The sequence below is a fragment of the Bombina bombina genome, chromosome 6, assembly GCF_027579735.1.
Source record: "Bombina bombina isolate aBomBom1 chromosome 6, aBomBom1.pri, whole genome shotgun sequence".
Classification (NCBI taxonomy): domain Eukaryota; kingdom Metazoa; phylum Chordata; class Amphibia; order Anura; family Bombinatoridae; genus Bombina; species Bombina bombina.
In genome coordinates this window covers 877510409-877529081 of record NC_069504.1, presented here as the reverse complement: position 1 = coordinate 877529081, position 18673 = coordinate 877510409, and the positions used below count along the sequence as shown (strand labels likewise).

At 40.6% G+C, this 18673-nt stretch overlaps 1 protein-coding gene across 1 annotated transcript in view; it reads left to right on the top strand.

Annotated features, from left to right (window-relative positions):
• The window catches only part of ZMYND15 (zinc finger MYND-type containing 15), a 167072-nt gene extending 151657 nt beyond the window's left edge, over positions 1-15415 (top strand). Inside the window, exons 14-15 of the mRNA XM_053719566.1 lie at positions 13822-13872; positions 15358-15415. Of these exons, the coding sequence (XP_053575541.1) occupies positions 13822-13872; positions 15358-15415 (109 nt within the window). The remainder of the gene's footprint in view (positions 1-13821; positions 13873-15357) is intronic.
• Positions 15416-18673: the final 3258 nt, after the last annotated feature.

The window sequence follows — 18673 nt, the reverse complement described above, 5'->3', positions numbered from 1 at the left end:
TAGTTTTGGCGATGTTTGGGAACGGCGGTTTAGGGGTTAATAGGTTTAGTTAGTGTCGGCGATGTTGGGGAGCTGCGATTTAGGGGTTAATACTTAGCTTTATTTAGTGATTTACTTAATGTCAGCGATGTCGGGGAACTACGGTTTAGGGGTTAATAGCTTTATTTAGTGATTTAGTTAGTATCGGCGATGTCGGGGAACTGCGGTTTAGATTAGATTAGAACAATGAAAAATTCCAAATATGAATAATGGATCCAAAAATTTGGAAACTGATTTATTTAGTTTTGGATTTTTTTGTGATTTTCCAACTCGGAAATTCGGATGCATTCGAATCTCCGAATTGGCCAAAATTCGTCCGGAAACTAAATTTGGCCGAAACGAAACACACATGTCTAATTATGGTCACCCATCTCCCGGTTATAACATAGCAGCCAGTTACCATTTTTTTCCAGGTTATTTTACCATAAATGCTTTGCCGTTATTACAAATTCGGATGATGAAAACCATTGTAGTGACCAAGTGCGCATGCACACAAAACGCGTCTGTGTCAGATCTAGACCGCACTTACCTGTGTTTGTTTTTAGATGGAGCTTCACCTCTTATGTTCTTAATTTTGGATAATAAATTTTGAAGATTTTTAAACTTTCTGTGAACTTTCCTTTGTCGAGTGCCAGTGCGCACTACTCTTTGGATACCTATCTTACCATAAATGCTTTGCCGTTATTACAAATTGGGATGATGAAAAACATTGCATTACACTGCTCTTTGAAAGGCAATAGCATAAAGGGACACTACCACCCCAAAATATTTTGGATTAATGTTAAGAGGCATTCAATTTTATTTTATTTTGCGTTTCTGTGTTTTCTATATTAAATAGAATTTGCTCTTTTGCTATTTAGAACATAACTGTTTATCAAGATATAGTAACAGATTTTTGGGAAAATGTTAATGAACACTAGACATGTATTAGTTTCAGATGAATGCAAAAATTGCATAATTTCTAATTTATTTTGCATTAGTCAGAAAAATGATGAACACAAAAGGCAAGGAAGGCTTTTCCGCAGATGAGAAAAACTTCAGATTTCACTATTAAATAATGATTTAGCAATGTATTTTTCAGTTGCTTAATTTCTGTTTCAGCCAATAAGATTATAAGCTTCACTTTTGTTCTTGGCCAATCCTGACCCCATAATTATTTAAAAAAAAAAATAATTATGCTTACCTTATAAATTTATTTATTTCCGGATATGGTGAGTCCACGGCTTGAGTAATTACTGTTGGGAATATCACTCCTGGCCAGCAGGAGGAGGCAAAGTATAACTCCCTTACCCACAACCCCCAGTTATTCGACCAAAGGGAAATGGTGAAAAATGAGTAACACAAGGTGTAGAGGTGCCTGAGGTTATAGTCAAAAGAACAACTGTCTTAAAATAAAGGGTGGGGCCGTGGACTCAATATATCCGGAAATAAATTTATTTATTTATTTATTTATAAAATATTTTACCAGGAAGGATACATTGAGATTTCTCTCGTTTCCAAGTATAAATTTAGCAGGGAAGCATACATTTTGTTTTTCTTTCCTAAGATATAGTGAGTCCACGGCTTGAGTAATTACTGTTGGGAACCAATACCCAAGCTAGAGGACATGGATAAATAGGGAGGGACAAGACAGGCAGTCCTAAACAGAAGGCACCACCACTTGAAGAACCTTTCTCCCAAAAGAAGCCTCAGCCGAGGCACAAATATCACATTTGTAAAATTTGGAAAAAATATGTAGAGAAGACCAAGTTGCAGCCTTTCAAATTTGTTCCACAGAAGCTTCATTTTTAAAAGCCCAAGAAGAGGAAACAGCTCTTGTGGAATGAGCCGTAATTCTCTCAGGAGGCTGCTGTCCAGCAGTCTCATATGCCAAACGAATTATACTTCGTAACCAAAAAGAAAGAGTAGTAGCAGTACCTTTCTAACCTTTATGTTTCCCAGAGAAACAGACAAAGAGGGCAGAGTACTGGGGAAAATACTTAGTCGCCTGTAAGTAGAATTTAAGAGCACGTACAACATCCAAATTGTGTAACTAATGTTTTGGAAGAAGAAGGATTAGGACACAGAGAGGTAGTCTACAAAGTGGGAGAGATGACATCTCCACTAGGTCTGTAAACCAGATCCTGCGAGGCCACGCAGGGGCTATTAGAATCACTGATGCCCTTTCCAGTTTAATACGAGCAATGACTCGTGGAAGGAGAACAAACGGAGGAAACAGGTATGCTAACCTGAAAACCGACGGAACCGCCACAGCATCTATCAGAAAGGGCTGCAGATTTCTTGACCTTGAACTGTACCTTGGAAGCTTGGCGTTCTGACGGGACGCCATCAGATCTAACTCTGGCACCCCCATTTGAGGACTAAGCGGGAAAACACCTCCGGATGGAGTTCCCACTCCCCGGGATAAAAAGTCTGTCTGCTCAGAAAATCCGCTTCCCAGTTGTATACTCCTGGAATTCGGATGGCAGATAGACAGCAATTGTGGGCCTCTGCTCACTGAAGAATCCGAGTAACCTCCTTCATGGCTAAGGAACTCTGAGTTCCTACCTGGTGATTGATGTAAGCTAAAGATGTTATGTTGTTTGACTGGAACCTGATAAACTGGGCTGAGTACAACTGAGGCCAAGCAATAAAGCATTGTAAATCGCCCTCAACTCCAAGATGTTGATGGGAAGAGCAGACTCCTCCTGTGTCCAAAGGCCCTGAGATTTTAACGAGTTCCAGACTGCTCCCAAGCCCAGCAGGCTGGTGTCCGTGGTCACGCTCACCCAGGAAGGTCTCCAAAAGCATGTGCCCTGAGACAGATGTTCCTGAGCAATCCACCATGGGAGAGAATCTCTTGACGACTGATCTAACTCTACTCTCTGAGATATATATGCATAGTCGCCATTCCATTGTCTGAGCATGCACAACTGGAGAGCTCTCAAATGGAATCGAGCAAAAGGAATGATGTCCATGGAAGCCACCATCAGACCGATTACCTCCATACATTGAACCACTGAAGGATGAGCACTAGCCTGAAGAGAGAGGCAAGAGGAAATGATTGTTTTTTTCCTGACCTCTGTCAGAAAAATCAATGGAGAATCTATTATGGTCCTTTTTTCCAGATTTACATTCCATCCGTGGGAACGAAGAAAAGGGTCCCACAGCAATTCCATGAGAACAGGTCACTGGGAGCCGCAAATGGAAGGGCCACAAACTGGAAATGTTTGTCCAGAAAGGCAAATCTCATGAATCTGTGATGGTCCCTGTGAATAGGAACATGAAGATACCCATCCTTTAGGTCTATGGTTGTCATGAACTGACCCTCTTGTACTAAAAGAAGAATGGAGCGTATAGTCTCAATCTTGAAGGATGGAACTGTGAGAAACTTGTTTAGACACTTCAAGTCTAGAATGGGACGGAAAGTTCCCTCTTTTTTGGGAACCACAAATAGGTTGGAGGAGAACCCGAGACCCTGTTCCTGCACTGGAACTGGAACTATCACTCCCAGGGAGGAAACATTTTGTATACATTTAAAGAACGCCTCTCTCTTTATCTGGTCTCTGGTCTGCAGATAATCTTGAGAGAAGGAATCTGCCTCTGGGAGGAAAAGTCTTGAATTCCACTTTGTAACCCTGGGATACTATGTCCACAGTCCAGGGATCTGGGACATCTCGTATCCAGGCTTGAGGGAACTGAGAAAGTCTGTCCCCCACCTGATCCGATCGCGGGAAAACCCTTCATGCTGATTTGGAACCAGCTGCGGGTTTCTTTGATTGTTTCCCCTTGTTTCAAGACTGATTGGGTTTCCAAGAAGACTTGCGCCTAGATTTAGAGTTCTGCATTAGGGGGTCCTAACGCTGGTTTTTACCGCCCGCTGGTATTTAGAGTCAGTCATGAAAGGGTCTAACGCTCACTTTCCAGCCGCGACTTTTCCATACCGCAGATCCCCCTACGCCAATTGCATATCCTATCTTTTCAATGGGATCTTTCTAACGCTGGTATTTAGAGTCTTGGCTGAAGTGAGCGTTAGAAATCTAACGACAAGACTCCAGCCGCAGAGAAAAGCCAGGAGTTAAGAGCTTTCTGGGCTAACGCCGGTTCATAAAGCTCTTAACTACTGTGCTCTAAAGTACACTAACACCCATAAACTACCTATGTACCCCTAAACCGAGGCCCCCCCCACATCGCCGCCACTCTATTTAATTTTTTTAACCCCTAATCTGCAGACCGCAAACTGCCGCCACCCCTAACATCGCCGACCCCTACATAATATTTATTAACCCCTAATCTGCCCCCCCAACGTCGCCGCTACCTACCTACCGCTACTATAATAAAGTTATTAACCCCTAATCTGCCTCACTGCCGCCTCAAAAACCCTATAATAAATAGTATTAACCCCTAATCTGCCCTCCCTAACATCGCCGACACCTAACTTCAAGTATTAACCCTTAATCTGCCGACCGGACCTCGCCGCTACTCTAATATATGTATTAACCCCTAAAGCTAAGTCTAACCCTAACACCCCCCTAAGTTAAATATAATTTTAATCTAACGAAATAAAATAAATCTTATTAAATAAATTATTCCTATTTAAAGCTAAATACTTACCTGTAAAATAAACCCTAATATAGCTACAATATAAATAATAATTATATTGTAGCTATTTTAGGATTAATATTTATTTTACAGGCAACTTTGTATTTATTTTAACCAGGTACAATAACTATTAAATAGTTAATAACTATTTAATAGTTACCTAGTTAAAATAATTACAAAATTACCTGTAAAATAAATCCTAACCTAAGTTACAATTAAACCTAACACTACTCTATCAATAAATAAATTAAATAAACTACCTACAATTATCTACAATTATATCAACTAAACTAAATTACAAAAACAAACACTAAATTACAAAAAAAACAAACACTAAATTACAAAAAATAAAAAAAGATTAAACTAATTACACCTACTCTAAGCCCCCTAAAAAAATAACAAAGCCCCCCAAAATAAAAAAAATGCCCTACCCTATTCTAAAATTAAAAATGTAAAGCTCTTTTACCTTACCAGCCCTTAAAAGGGCCTTTTGCGGGGCATGCTCCAAAGAAAACAGCTCTTTTGCCTGTAAAAAAAACATACAATACCCCTCCCCCAACATTACAACCCACCACCCACATACCCCTAATCTAACCCAAACCCCCCTTAAATAAACCTAACACTAAGCCCCTGAAGATCTCCCTACCTTGTCTTCACCACGCCGGGTATCACCGATCCATCCAGAAGAGGGTCCGAAGTCTTCATCCTATCCGGCAAGAAGAGCTCCTCCAGAGGGTCCAAAGTCTTCCTCCTATCCGGGCAGAAGAGGACATCCGGACCGGCAGACATCTTCATCCAGGCGGCATCTTCTATCTTCTTCCATCTGGCGCGGAGCGGGACCATCTTCAAGCAGCCGACGCGGAGCCATCCTTCTTCACCGGCGGACTAACGACGAATTAAGGTTCCTTTAAGGGACGTCATCCAAGATGGCGTCCCTCAAATTCCGATTGGCTGATAGGTTTCTATCAGCCAATCGGAATTATGGTAGGAAAAATCTGATTGGCTGATTGAATCAGCCAATCAGATTCAAGTTCAATCGGATTGGCTGATCCAATCAGCCCATCAGATTGAGCTCGCATTCTATTGGCTGATTGGAACAGCCAATAGAATGCGAGCTCAATCTGATTGGCTGATTGGATCAGCCAATTGGATTGAACTTGAATCTGATTGGCTGATTCAATCAGCCAATCAGATTTTTCCTACCTTAATTCCGATTGGCTGATAGAATCCATCTTGGATGACGTCCCTTAAAGGAACCTTCATTCGTCGTTAGTCCGTCGGTGAAGAAGGATGGCTCCGCATCGGCTGCTTGAAGATGGTCCCGCTCCGCGCCGGATGGAAGAAGATAGAAGATGCCGCCTGGATGAAGATGTCTGCCGGTCCAGATGACCTCTTCTGCCCGGATAGGAGGAAGACTTTGGACCCTCTGGAGGAGCTCTTCTTGCCGGATAAAATGAAGACTTCGGACCCTCTTCTGGACGGATCGGTGATACCCGGCGTGGTGAAGACAAGGTAGGGAGATCTTCAGGGGCTTAGTGTTTGGTTTATTTAAGGGGGGTTTGGGTTAGATTAGGGGTATGTGGGTGGTGGGTTGTAATGTTGGGGGGGGTATTGTATGTTTTTTTTTACAGGCAAAAGAGCTGTTTTCTTTGGGGCATGCCCCGCAAAAGGCCCTTTTAAGGGCTGGTAAGGTAAAAGAGCTTTAGAATTTTAATTTTAGAATAGGGTAGGGCATTTTTTTTATTTTGGGGGGCTTTGTTATTTTTTTAGGGGGCTTAGAGTAGGTGTAATTAGTTTAAAATTCATGTAATCTTTTTTTTATTTTTTGTAATTTAGTGTTTTTTTGTAATTTAGTGTTTGTTTGTTTTTATAATTTAGTTTAGTTGATATAATTGTAGATAATTGTAGGTAGTTTATTTAATTTATTTATTGATAGTGTAGTGTTAGGTTTAATTGTAACTTAGGTTAGGATTTATTTTACAGGTAATTTTGTAATTATTTTAACTAGGTAACTATTAAATAGTTATTAACTATTTAATAGCTATTGTACCTGGTTAAAATAAATACAAAGTTGCCTGTAAAATAAATATTAATCCTAAAATAGCTACAATATAATTATTATTTATATTGTAGCTATATTAGGGTTTATTTTACAGGTAAGTATTTAGCTTTAAATAGGAATAATTTATTTAATAAGATTTATTTTATTTTGTTAGATTAAAATTATATTTAATTTAGGGGGGTGTTAGGGTTAGGGTTGGACTTAGCTTTAGGGGTTAATACATTTATTAGAGTAGCGGTGAGGTCCGGTCGGCCGATTAGGGGTTAATAATTGTAGGTAGGTGGCGGTGACGTTGGGGGCAGCAGATTAGGGGTTAATAAATATAATATAGGGGTCGGCGGTGTTAGGGGCAGCAGATTAGGGGTACATAGGGATAACGTAGGTTGCGGCGGTGTAGATTAGGGGTTAAAAATAATATGCAGGGGTCAGCGATAGTGGGGTCGGCATATTAGGAGTTATTAAGTGCAAGGTTAGGGGTGTTTAGACTCGGGGTTCATGTTAGGGTGTTAGGTGCAGACATAGGAAGTGTTTCCCCATAGGAAACAATGGGGATGCGTTAGGAGCTGAACGCTGCTTTTTTGCAGGTGTTAGGGTTTTTTTCAGCTCAAACTGCCCCATTGTTTCCTATGGGGGAATCGTGCACGAGCACGTTATTGAAGCTGGCCGCGTCCGTAAGCACCACTGGTATTTAGAGTTGAAGTGGCGGTAAATTGTGCTCTATGCTCCCTTTTTGGAGCCTAACGCAGCCCTTCTGTTAACTCTAAATACCAGCAGTATTTAAAAGGTGCGGGGGGGGGGGGGGAAAGCACGCGTAGCTAACGCACCCCTTTGGCCACAGAACTCTAAATCTAGGCGATTGATTGTTCCTGTTTGGAAGAAGAAGGCAGGTTGCCATTGGAGACCTTGATGAACAGAAATCTTTTTTAAATAAGCCTCCAGCTTCTTGTCCTTTGGATCCTTAAAAGAGCAGCTATCCTGAATAGAAATAGTGGTTCTCTTAGCCAGAGTGGAAATGGCCCCTTCAAGTTTGGGTACAGTATACCAAGGGTCTTTAATGGAGTTCTCGACAGGAAACATTTTCTTAAAAATGGGAGATGGGGAAAAAGACACCCCTGGTTTCTCCCATTCCTGTGAGATAAACTCCCTAGCACGGTCCGGCACAGGAAAAACCTCCGAAGTGGAAGGTTCATCAAAGAAACTATTAAGTTTGCTAGATTTCTTAGGAGTGACAACGACAGGGGAATCAGAGGGGACAAAGGGGTAAAACCTCCTTTAACAATACATGAAGGTGTTCAAGCTTAAATCTGAAGGATACCACCTCAGTCTCAGAAGAAGGAATTATACTGTCTGAATCTGAGATTACACCTCAGAAAGAAAGTCCGATGTATCTTTCTCATCAGACTTATGAGAAAGGGCAACTTGGGAAGCAGAACTGAGACAGGTACCTTACTTTCTGAATTTCTAGATTTCCTTCTTGTGTTTTCCCTGTAATCTGGAATGGCAGCTAATGCCGCAGATGCCGCTGAAGATAACTGGGCAGAAATTTCTACTTTTAAATAAACTCCACTAGGAGTTATAGAGGAACCGCAGGGCACTGCATGTGACGCCATTGAGGCTTGGGACGTAGCAGGAGAGGTATTATTTTAACAGCATCTTACTGAGAGACATTAGGCTCAAAAAATTGATCGCTTTATTTAGCAATGGTTTTCTTGACACATGAAGAACAAAATTGCATAGGAGCTGCAATTTGTGCATCTAAACATAATAAGCATGAATTCATCAGAGCAGGCTCTTGCTCCATATCAGACATGTTGTGAAACAGTAAATAAACTAGTACAGATAAGTTTCGAAGATTTTAATATTCAATTAAAATAAGCTAAGGAAAAAAATACACTTTAAATTTTATCCCAAAATATGATCAATCCTCAGCTAAAAATTATGTGAGAAAAGTTAAGAAAAAAACATTTAATAAACATCAATAAACTTCTAAAATACCCCTCAGGCAACCCCACACCTCAATTACTGAGGTGCCTTACCGCTACCAATTAAGACCGGATAACCCAGAAATGGAGAAAAACTATTTTTTCCTCAGAAACGTTATGAAGTAAAGCCGGGAATGTGACTGCAAGGAATGACGTGGAATACGGCTATATCCCAAAACTTGCTTTGCGAAGGCAAAGAGAATGACTGAGGGTTGTGGGTAAGGAGTGATACTTAGCAGTTTAACTGTGGTGCTCTTTGCCTCCTCCTGCTGGCCAGGAGTAATATTCCCAACAGTAATTACTCAAGCTGTGGACTCACCATATCTTAGGAAAGAAATCTTTTTGTGTTACTGCTGCTGTCTTGTTGCAGTAGCCCAAGCACTACTTCTTATTCAAGCTGCTGCCCATTTGCTCCTCTACTGTTCTGAAGATGTTCCCTGTAGGTGAATAGATGCATGAATTATCGGACTAAATGGAAGATTTTTTTTTTTATGATGAATGATTCATGCAATTCAAATTTTCTTTCATAAGGCGGTGAGCGTTCACTAGCCATTACACCTGGTATTCAACTTCTGCCCCTAGTGACTAGGAGTTGAATCCAAATTGTAATGATTCATGGACTCTCACCTCCATAAAAGAAATGAATTTATCTGTAAGTAATACTATATATATATATATATATATATATATATATAGATATATATATATTATATATATATATATATATATATATATATATATATATATATAAATTAAAATGCTCTATTACTAAGTTGTGCAACTGGTCAGTTCCTGTGCTGCTCCACTTTAAAACAAAGCCTGTGATTGGAGCATACATATAAATGTATGCTGACCCTAGTTTTTGGTTTTATCTGGAGCAGCAAAGCACTACGTCTGATTGCATGAGTCTCATTATATGGTTAAAAGGATGTGAAACCCATTTTTTTCTCTTCATTATTCAGAAATAGCATACAATTTTAAATAACTTTGCAATTTACTTCATTTATCTAATTTGCTTCATTCTGTTTGTATCCTTTGTTGAATGCATACCTAGATAGGCTTACGATCAACAATGCACTACTGGGAGCTAGCTGCTGATTGGTGGCTCAACATATATAACTCTTACTATGGGCTCACCAGATGTATTCAGATATCTCCCAGTAGTGCATTGTTGCTCCTTCAACAAGAGGAAATAAGGGCCATTTATTTAAAAATAAAGCAATCTAATAAGTTCTTAAAATCAAATACCAGTCTGATGTAAATTTGCCTCCATGGGTCACACATTTGTTCAGAATTGTTACAAATGTACTCATAATCTATCATTTGTTTCCTTATACTGATAACATTTAGAGATGAATTCAATGGAAATTCGACATCTGGACTTTTTGTACTGAACCCAAGGTCAAAGTTATTTGATTCATCTTTAAAGCATTTGCACACTGACCTTTATTTTTTAAGTCTGCCTTCTACAGAATTTGGAATGACTTGGTTCTGTAAAAAGCCATTACAGTTTCCTGAGGATCACTATAGGAACCTCATAATTAATCTATCAGCACCTTAGTTTGTTCATGACCCCTCCCTAACTGTGCAGAATGTAGTTTATCTGATTAAACATATTATGACCCATTTAAAGTATTATTTGATTGTATAGTGTGGCACAATCTGTTTGTTTTATACAAATAAAAGATACAATGATCTATTATGATATTTTAATACAGCATATAGCTATAATAAACTAACGGCTAGATTACGAGTTGTGCGTTAGGGTAAAAAAGCAGCATTAACAGGTCCTAACGCTGCTTTTTTACGCCCGCTGGTATTACGAGTCTGGCAGGTTTAGGGGCACCGCATACTTCTTTGGCCCTACCGCAAAACAATTTACGGAGCATACTCTTCATCTGACAACTAAAACAGAATGAAGGGTACCTTAAGTGACGTCATCCAAGATAGCGTCCCTTAGATTCTGATTGGCTGATAGAATTCTATGCAATCAGCCAATAGGATTGAGCTTGCATTCTATTGGCTGATTGGAACAGCCATAGAATGCAATGCTCAATCCTATTGGCTGATTGGATCAGCCAATAGGATTGAACTTCAATCCTATTGGCTGATTACATCAGTCAATAGGATTTTTTCTACCTTAATTCCAATTGGCTGATAGAATTCTATCAGCCAATTGGAATCTAAGGGACGCCATCTTGGATGACGTCACTTAAAGGTACCTTCATTCTGTTTTAGTCGTCGGATGAAGAGGATGCTCCGCGTCGGATGTCTTAAAGATGGACCCGCTCCACGCCAGATGGATGAAGATAGAAGATGCCGTCTGGATGAAGACTTCTGCCCGTTCTGGAGGGATCACTTCGCCTGGCTTGGATGAAGACTTCTGCCCGTCTGGAGGACCACTTCGCCCGGCTTGGATGAAGACGTCTCCCGGTAAGTCGATCTTCAGGGGCTTAGTGTTAGGTTTTTTTAAGGGTGTATTGGGTGGGTTATATTTTTTAGATAAGGGTTTGGGCGGCAAAAGAGCTAGCTGCCCTTTTTAAGGGCAATGCCCATCCAAATGCCCTTTTCAGGGTAATGGGGAGCTTAGGTTTTTTTTAGATAGTATTTTATTTGGGGGGTTGTTTGTGTGGGTGGTGGGTTTTACTGTTGGGGGGGTTGTTTATATTATTTTTTTCAGGTAAAAGAGCTGATTACTTTGGGGCAATGCCCCGCAAAAGACCCTTTTAAGGGCTATTGATAGTTTAGTTTAGCCTAGGTTTTTTTTTATTTTGGGGGGCTTTTTTATTTTGATAGTGCTATTAGATTAGGTGTAATTAGTTTAAAGATCTGTAATTTGTTTTTTATTTTCTGTAATTTAGTGGGTTTTTTTGTACTTTAGCTAATTTAATTTAATTTAGCTAATTGTATTTAATGTAGGGAATTTATTTAATTGTAGTGTAGTGTTAGGTGTTAGTGTAACTTAGGTTATGTTTTATTTTACAGGTAAATTTGTATTTATTTTAAATAGGTAGTTATTAAATAGTTAATAACTATTTAATAACTATTCTACCTAGTTAAAATAAATCCTAAACTGGCTACAATGTAACTATTAGTTATATTGTAGCTAGCTTAGGGTTTATTTTATAGGTAAGTATTTAGTTTTAAATAGGAATAATTTAGTTAATGATAGGTATATTTATTTAGATTTATTTAAATTATATTTAAGTTAGGGGGTGTTAGGTTTAGGGTTAGACTTAGGTTTAGGGGTTAATAACTTTAATATAGTGTCGGCGACGTTGGGGGCGGCAGATTAGGGGTTAATAAATGTAGGTAGGTGGCGGCGATGTTAGGGACGGCAGATTAGGGGTTAATAATATTTAACTAATGTTTTCGAGGCGGGAGTGTGGCGTTTTAGGGGTTAATATGTTTATTATAGTGGCGGCGACGTTGAGGGTGGCAGATTAGGGGTTAATAAGTGTAGGTAGGTAGCGGCGACATTGGGGGTGGCAGATTAGGGGTTAATAAATATAATGTAGGTGACGGCTATGTTGGGGGCAGCAGATTAGGGGTTCATAAGCATAATGTAGGTGGCGGCGGTGTCCGGAGCGGCAGATTAGGGGTTAATAATATAATGTAGGTGTCGGCGATATTGGGGAAGGCAGATTAGAGGTTAATAAATAGTATGCAGGTGTCGGCGATGTTGGGGGCACCAGATTAGGTGTTCATAAGTATAATGTAGGTGGCGGCGGTGTCCGGAGCGGCAGATTAGGGGATAATAAGAATAATGTAGGTGTCGTCAGATTAGGGGTTAATAAGTGTAAGATTAGGGGTGTTTAGACTTGGGGTTCATGTTAGGGTGTTAGGTGTAGACATAACTTTTATTTCCCCATAGGAATCAATGGGGCTGCATTAAGGAGTTGTACGCTGCTTTTTTGCAGGTGTTAGACTTTTTTTCAGCCGGCTCTCCCCGTTGATTCCTATGGGGAAATCGTGCACGAGCACGTTACACCAGCTTACCGCTGACTTAAGCAGCGCTGGTATTGGAGTGCGGTAATGAGCGAAATTTTGCTCAACGCTCACTTCTTGTCTTTTAATGACGGGTTTCTGAAAACTCGCAATACCAGCGCTGTAGGTAAGTGAGCAGTGAGGGAAAACTGCTCGTTAGCACCGCACAGCCTCTAACGCAAAACTCGTAATCTAGGGTGTAACTGTTTTAAAATAGTTATAACATTTCTTGTGTTTAGCTAATCATAGGAAACATTTACCATTCCCTCCCTCTGTAGATCAGAGACAGATTATCCAGTCTTCTTTATAGTAACAACATGCAGTATAGGGATAGATTTACCGATTGGCCGCGAATGTGCAGGGGGCGGCATTGCACAAGTATTTAATGAGAAATGCTTGTGCAATGATAAATGCCGACAACACAGGCATATGCTGTTGGGCACTTATCAATATGCAGCGGACATGATCCGCTTCAGCGGATCATGTGCACCCGCATAATGATAAATCGGCCCCATAGTCTCAAGCACTGAGAACGTTATGTACTAATCCCACACTCACACACATACACACACATACAAAGAAACATACATACACACACACATGCATACACACACACATGCATACACATACTCACACCCTAACACATACATACACTCACACATGCATACAGATACACACACATACTCACACCCTAACACATACATACATACACACTCACACATACATACATACATATACACACACAAACATACACCTAAATACAAACACACACATACACACATACACACACACACATAAATACACACATGCACATACACACACAAACATACACCTAAATACAAACACACACATAGACACACATACATACAAAGAGACATACATACAAACACACACACATACATACACACAAATACACACATGCACATACATACAAACATACACCTAAATACACACACACATATACAAAGACACATACATACAAACACACACATACATACACGCAAAAACATGCATACACACAAAAACAAACATGCACATACACACACAAACATACACCTAAATACAATATATATATACGCACACACAAATACACACATTTTACATCTAATAGCACACACAGGATCCTGTAATTATTACATTGTGTTCTAACTCCAATTTCACTTATTGCAGGTACAATAATGACATTCCTGTTCCACTTGATCTACAAGTCTGTCCTGCAGAGTACTAAGCAGAAACCTTGCCAGGCAACCGCCATACCCGCTCCTGTCAAGCCTGCTGAGACTGCCTCTGATCACTCTTGTAACAGAAAGAAGAAGCCCGCAAAGAATAACGGCAAAAAACGCAAATGAAGTTGCTCTCTATATTACCTGGTGTTTAATAAACTACATTTAAGTTGTGATTTGAAAATTACTTTAATGGCGTACACCATGACACCGTAATGAGGGTCTCTGGGTAAAGATTAATGATATGTTCTCATGTTGGATCACACCAAACACATGGCTGCAGTGACACAAACTATGATTAAACACATAGCCAAATTTATGAGACCGAGGGTGTGGCTGTTTAAACTGCCCTTAGAACCGATTTTAAGTATACAAAACACATTGCAGAGGTGGTAATAATCCTCCCCCTTTTGATAAAGCAGAAATGCCAAGTGACTCTGACAGCAACAGGGACTAAGACCATTAAGGTGTCGCAAATTAAAGTGGGTTTCAGAATCATGTGGAAATATGCACTCAATCTGCTAGGTAACTATCGACATTTGACAATGTCCTAAAATGGACACTGTGTTGGATAAGAGTAACAGCATAAAAACATTGTAAAAATGAGTAAGTCACCCCGCTGTGAAATTCTCATGTCTTCTTGAGGAATATAACTACCCTTCTCTTTATGGATTCACCTCAAATGGAAAATAAGTAGAATATTCTTAAACAGTTCAGTTGGACAATGCCCAAATCCCAGCAGAGTACTACTCCCAAACTGGCCCTAGTATGTTGTGCTCAAAGGAATCCACTGAAACTGATCACAATTATCTTCTTGTAAGGTAATAAGGGATTTCATTTTTTTTAAGTCTGGAACCAGCCGCTGTCTTTACCAGAAATGAGCCAGAACACATAGGGTATTCAATAGAGAAGTCAGAAACCAGGCCAAAGTTCAGTATCAGTATAGTATATCCATCCAAACCAGGTACAACAGCAAAAGGAACAAGTAGAAGAATAGCCCATAATCCATATTCATGGGTGATCAAATAACAAGGGTGAGACTTGGAGAAAAAACTAGGACGTAAGCAGGAATCAAGACCAGGAACACAAAGCAATATCAAGAACTCAAGGATTTCTAGCAGAATAATAAAGCACTTGATGGAAGTCAGCAGAGGCCTTTAAACACCTCCCCCTATGCTTAGCTCTTCTCTCCATAACCAATCCCAGCATGAAAGCAAGTAAAGCACACCATGCGTTCTCAATCAAGGTAACCCATTGGCTTTTAGTGCAGCCCCGGATACAGTCTGCTCTCACAACCTTTGGCTTAGTACACCCCTGAATCTTCACTGCCAGTCTTCTCTCCGGTTTAGCGCAACTCCCAGGTATGTCCTGACACTTCCAAAGAGTATAACGCTATTCTACTTACTTATAGCACAACTCCCAGGTATGTCCTGACACTGCCAAACAGTATAACACTATTCTGCTGACTTATTTTCCCCTTCAGGCGAATCAATCAAGAGAAGGAGAGTTATATTCCTCAAGGAGACATCAACGCTATATGACCCAAGTATGTGGACACCTGACCATCACATCTATATGAGCTTGTTGAACATCCCATTCCAAAACCATGGGCATTAATATGGAGTTGCCCTCCTTTTCAGTATTTTCTTGATATTGTTATATTTACTTGTAAAGATTCTTTTTATAATTTTATTGTTATATTTTCAATTTATGCTGTCACGATCCGTTCATCGGCGTGTCACAGCGGCTCCCAGATCTCCTCTGTGTCCTTACCACATCACGTTGCCTAGTAATGTGATGTGGCCTCCCTGGGACACGCCCCCTTATGTCACTGCCTCCTCTCGTCACTGGCTTTAAAATGCCGGCGGGAGTTTTCTTCGGGGCGGGAGTTTTCTTCGGGGCACGTTTGTCAGAAGTTTTTCCTGTTTGTGGCTCTGTGAGTTTCTGCTCTCTACTTATATTTAAAACCTGTCTGCTGGATATTGACCCTTGCCTTGCCTGACTACTCTGCTGCCTAATCCTTTAACCTGTCTGCTGGATATCGACCCTTGCTTTGCCTGACCACTCTGCTGCCTTATCCTCAAACCTGCTTAAAGGGACATTGACCTTTGCTTTGCCTGACCACTCTGCTGCCTTATCCTCAAACCTGCTTAAAGGGACATTGACCATTGCTTTGCCTGACCACTCTGCTGCCTTATCCTTAAATCTGCTTAAAGGGACATTGACCATTGTCTTGCCTGACCACTCTGCTGCCTTATCCTCAAAATTGCTTAAAGGGACATTGACCATTGCTTTGCCTGACCACTCTAATGAATCATCCTCTGCCTGTTCAACATTGTTACTGACCTCTGCATTGCCTGACCACTCTAACAGATCATCCTCTGCCTATTCAACATTGGTACTGACCTCTGCATTGTCTGACCACTCTTACGGTATACCTTCAACCTGCATAAGTCTCTTTACCTTGTACTCCCCTCATCTCAGCAGAGACTGCTATGTGACCCTGCAACACCTGTAAGCACAATTATTGCATTTTAATCTTTCCTGAGTGGGTCACATCCTGGGTTCCTATCAGTGTGCTAGCGTGTGTTTATCTTATCACTCTAGCAGTTGGGAGTAAATCCTGGACTGATTCCTTACAGCTGATAGTACAAACGGGCCATAAATGGACCCCACTGAGTTATCCATGGCCGTGGCCCACCAGGGACAATTGCTTGGATCCCATGCTACACATTTGCAATACCGAGACTCCAAACTGGATCAGATAACTGCATTATTACAAAGCCTGGTTGCTCCAATACCATCCAATCCTACCTCTTTGGGTTCACCCCCTCCTTCAGTTCCTGCAACCCAGTCACAAGGGCTACTCTGCCCTAGGATACCTCTTCCTGACAAATATGATGGAAATCCAGAAGAGTGTAGGTTTTTTTTGAACCAATGCTGCCTTCAGTTTCACAACAGCCCTGCTCTGTTCACTACTCCCTCTTCTAGGATAACATTCCTTATATCCTTGATGAAAGGAAAAGCCCTGGCCTGGGTATCCCCTTTATTGGAAAATAATGATCCTATACTTCAGGATGTGGATTCCTTTCTGTCTGTATTTTCAAATGTCTTTGACAAACCTGCTGAAGCTTCCCTTTTAGACCTACTTCAGGTAAACCAACCTGTGGCTCAGTATGCAATTGAATTCCACACGCTTGCAGCCGAGACCTTTTGAAATCAGGGAGTTCTTAGAGCAGCTTTTTGTAAGGAACTTTCTGAACGTCTCAAAGATGAGCTGGTGCATAGGGATCTCCCAGAATCCCTAGAAGATTTGATTAATCTTTGTATCAGACTTGATGCCAGATACTGCAAATGACAACAAGAAAGAGAGAGAACTCGGAAGCCTTTAACTCGTTCATCATTTCGTCTTGCACCCCGTTTCTCCAACCCTGTGACTCCTGCTTCTTCCTCTACTGATCAAACAGAACCAATGGAAGTAGGTACCATAAAATTAACAGAAACTGAACACCTGAGAAGACGCTCACTTGGCCTATGTTTATACTGTGGCCTTAAGGGGCATTTGTTGAGGGATTGTCCTACCAGACCAGTAAAAGCCAGGGCTTAACTCCAGACCGAGGGACTGAGTTAAGCCAAATTGAATTCCCTTCCCTCAATAACAAGCTCTTTGTTCCAGTAACTCTTTATCTAGGAGATCGTAAACTTCATACTCAAGGTCTCATTGATTCTGGTGCCGGTGGGGTGTTCATAGATTCCACTTTTGTAACCACAAACAGCATTCCTCTTTGTTATAAAGCACGCTCTATCAAAGTCTCCACTGTCAGTGGTGATCCTTTGGGTTCCGGACTTATCCAGTTTTCTACCAAACCACTACTGTTTGCTGTTGGAATTCTTCATTCTGAAACAATCAGTTTTGATGTAATTTCGACTCTTCAATTCCCTATTATTTTGGGTCTCCCCTGGCTCCAGTTGCACAACCCTACGTTTTCGTGGACACAAGGCAAACTTACTTCTTGGGGTTCATCATGTCTGACCAATTGTCTTCATTAATCCATTAATGTACCAGTAACCATTGCTCTCACTTCTGATATCTCTGACTCCTTACCCACGTCTTACCAGGACCTTGTTGATGTTTTCTCCAAAAGAGAGGCAGAACGCCTTCCTCCACACTGTCCTTTTGATTGCCCCATTGATCTGCTCCCAGGAGCCCCTTTACCTCGTGGCAAAACATATCCTCTTTCAAGACCTGAGAATATAGCTCTGGAAGAATATATCAAGGATAATTTGGCTAGAGGGTTTATTAGACCCTCTTCTTCACCCGTAGGGGCTGGTTTCTTTTTTGTGGAAAATAAAGATGGAGGTCTTCGACCCTGTATTGATTTTAGAGGTTTAAATCAAATTACTGTTAAAAACAGGTACCCTTTACCTCTAATCCCCTAATTGTTCACTTGTCTTCAAGGATCCACGATTTTTACCAAACTGGATCTTTGTGGCGCATACAACCTCATTCGTATGCGCAAGGGAGACAAATGGAAAACTGCTTTTAACACCCGCTTTGGGCATTAGGAATATCTGGTCATGCCATTTGGGCTCTGCAATGAACCTGCAGTTTTCCAACATTTTGTGAATGAGATTTTTTTGGGATTATTTGAATGTCTTTGTCATCATATACCTTGACGATATCCTAATCTTTTCACAAAACTATCAAGATCATGTGTCCCACGTCAGGAAAGTACTTCAACGTCTGAGAGACAATAATCTGTTTGCTAAATTGGAAAAATGTTCCTTTCACCAGAAAT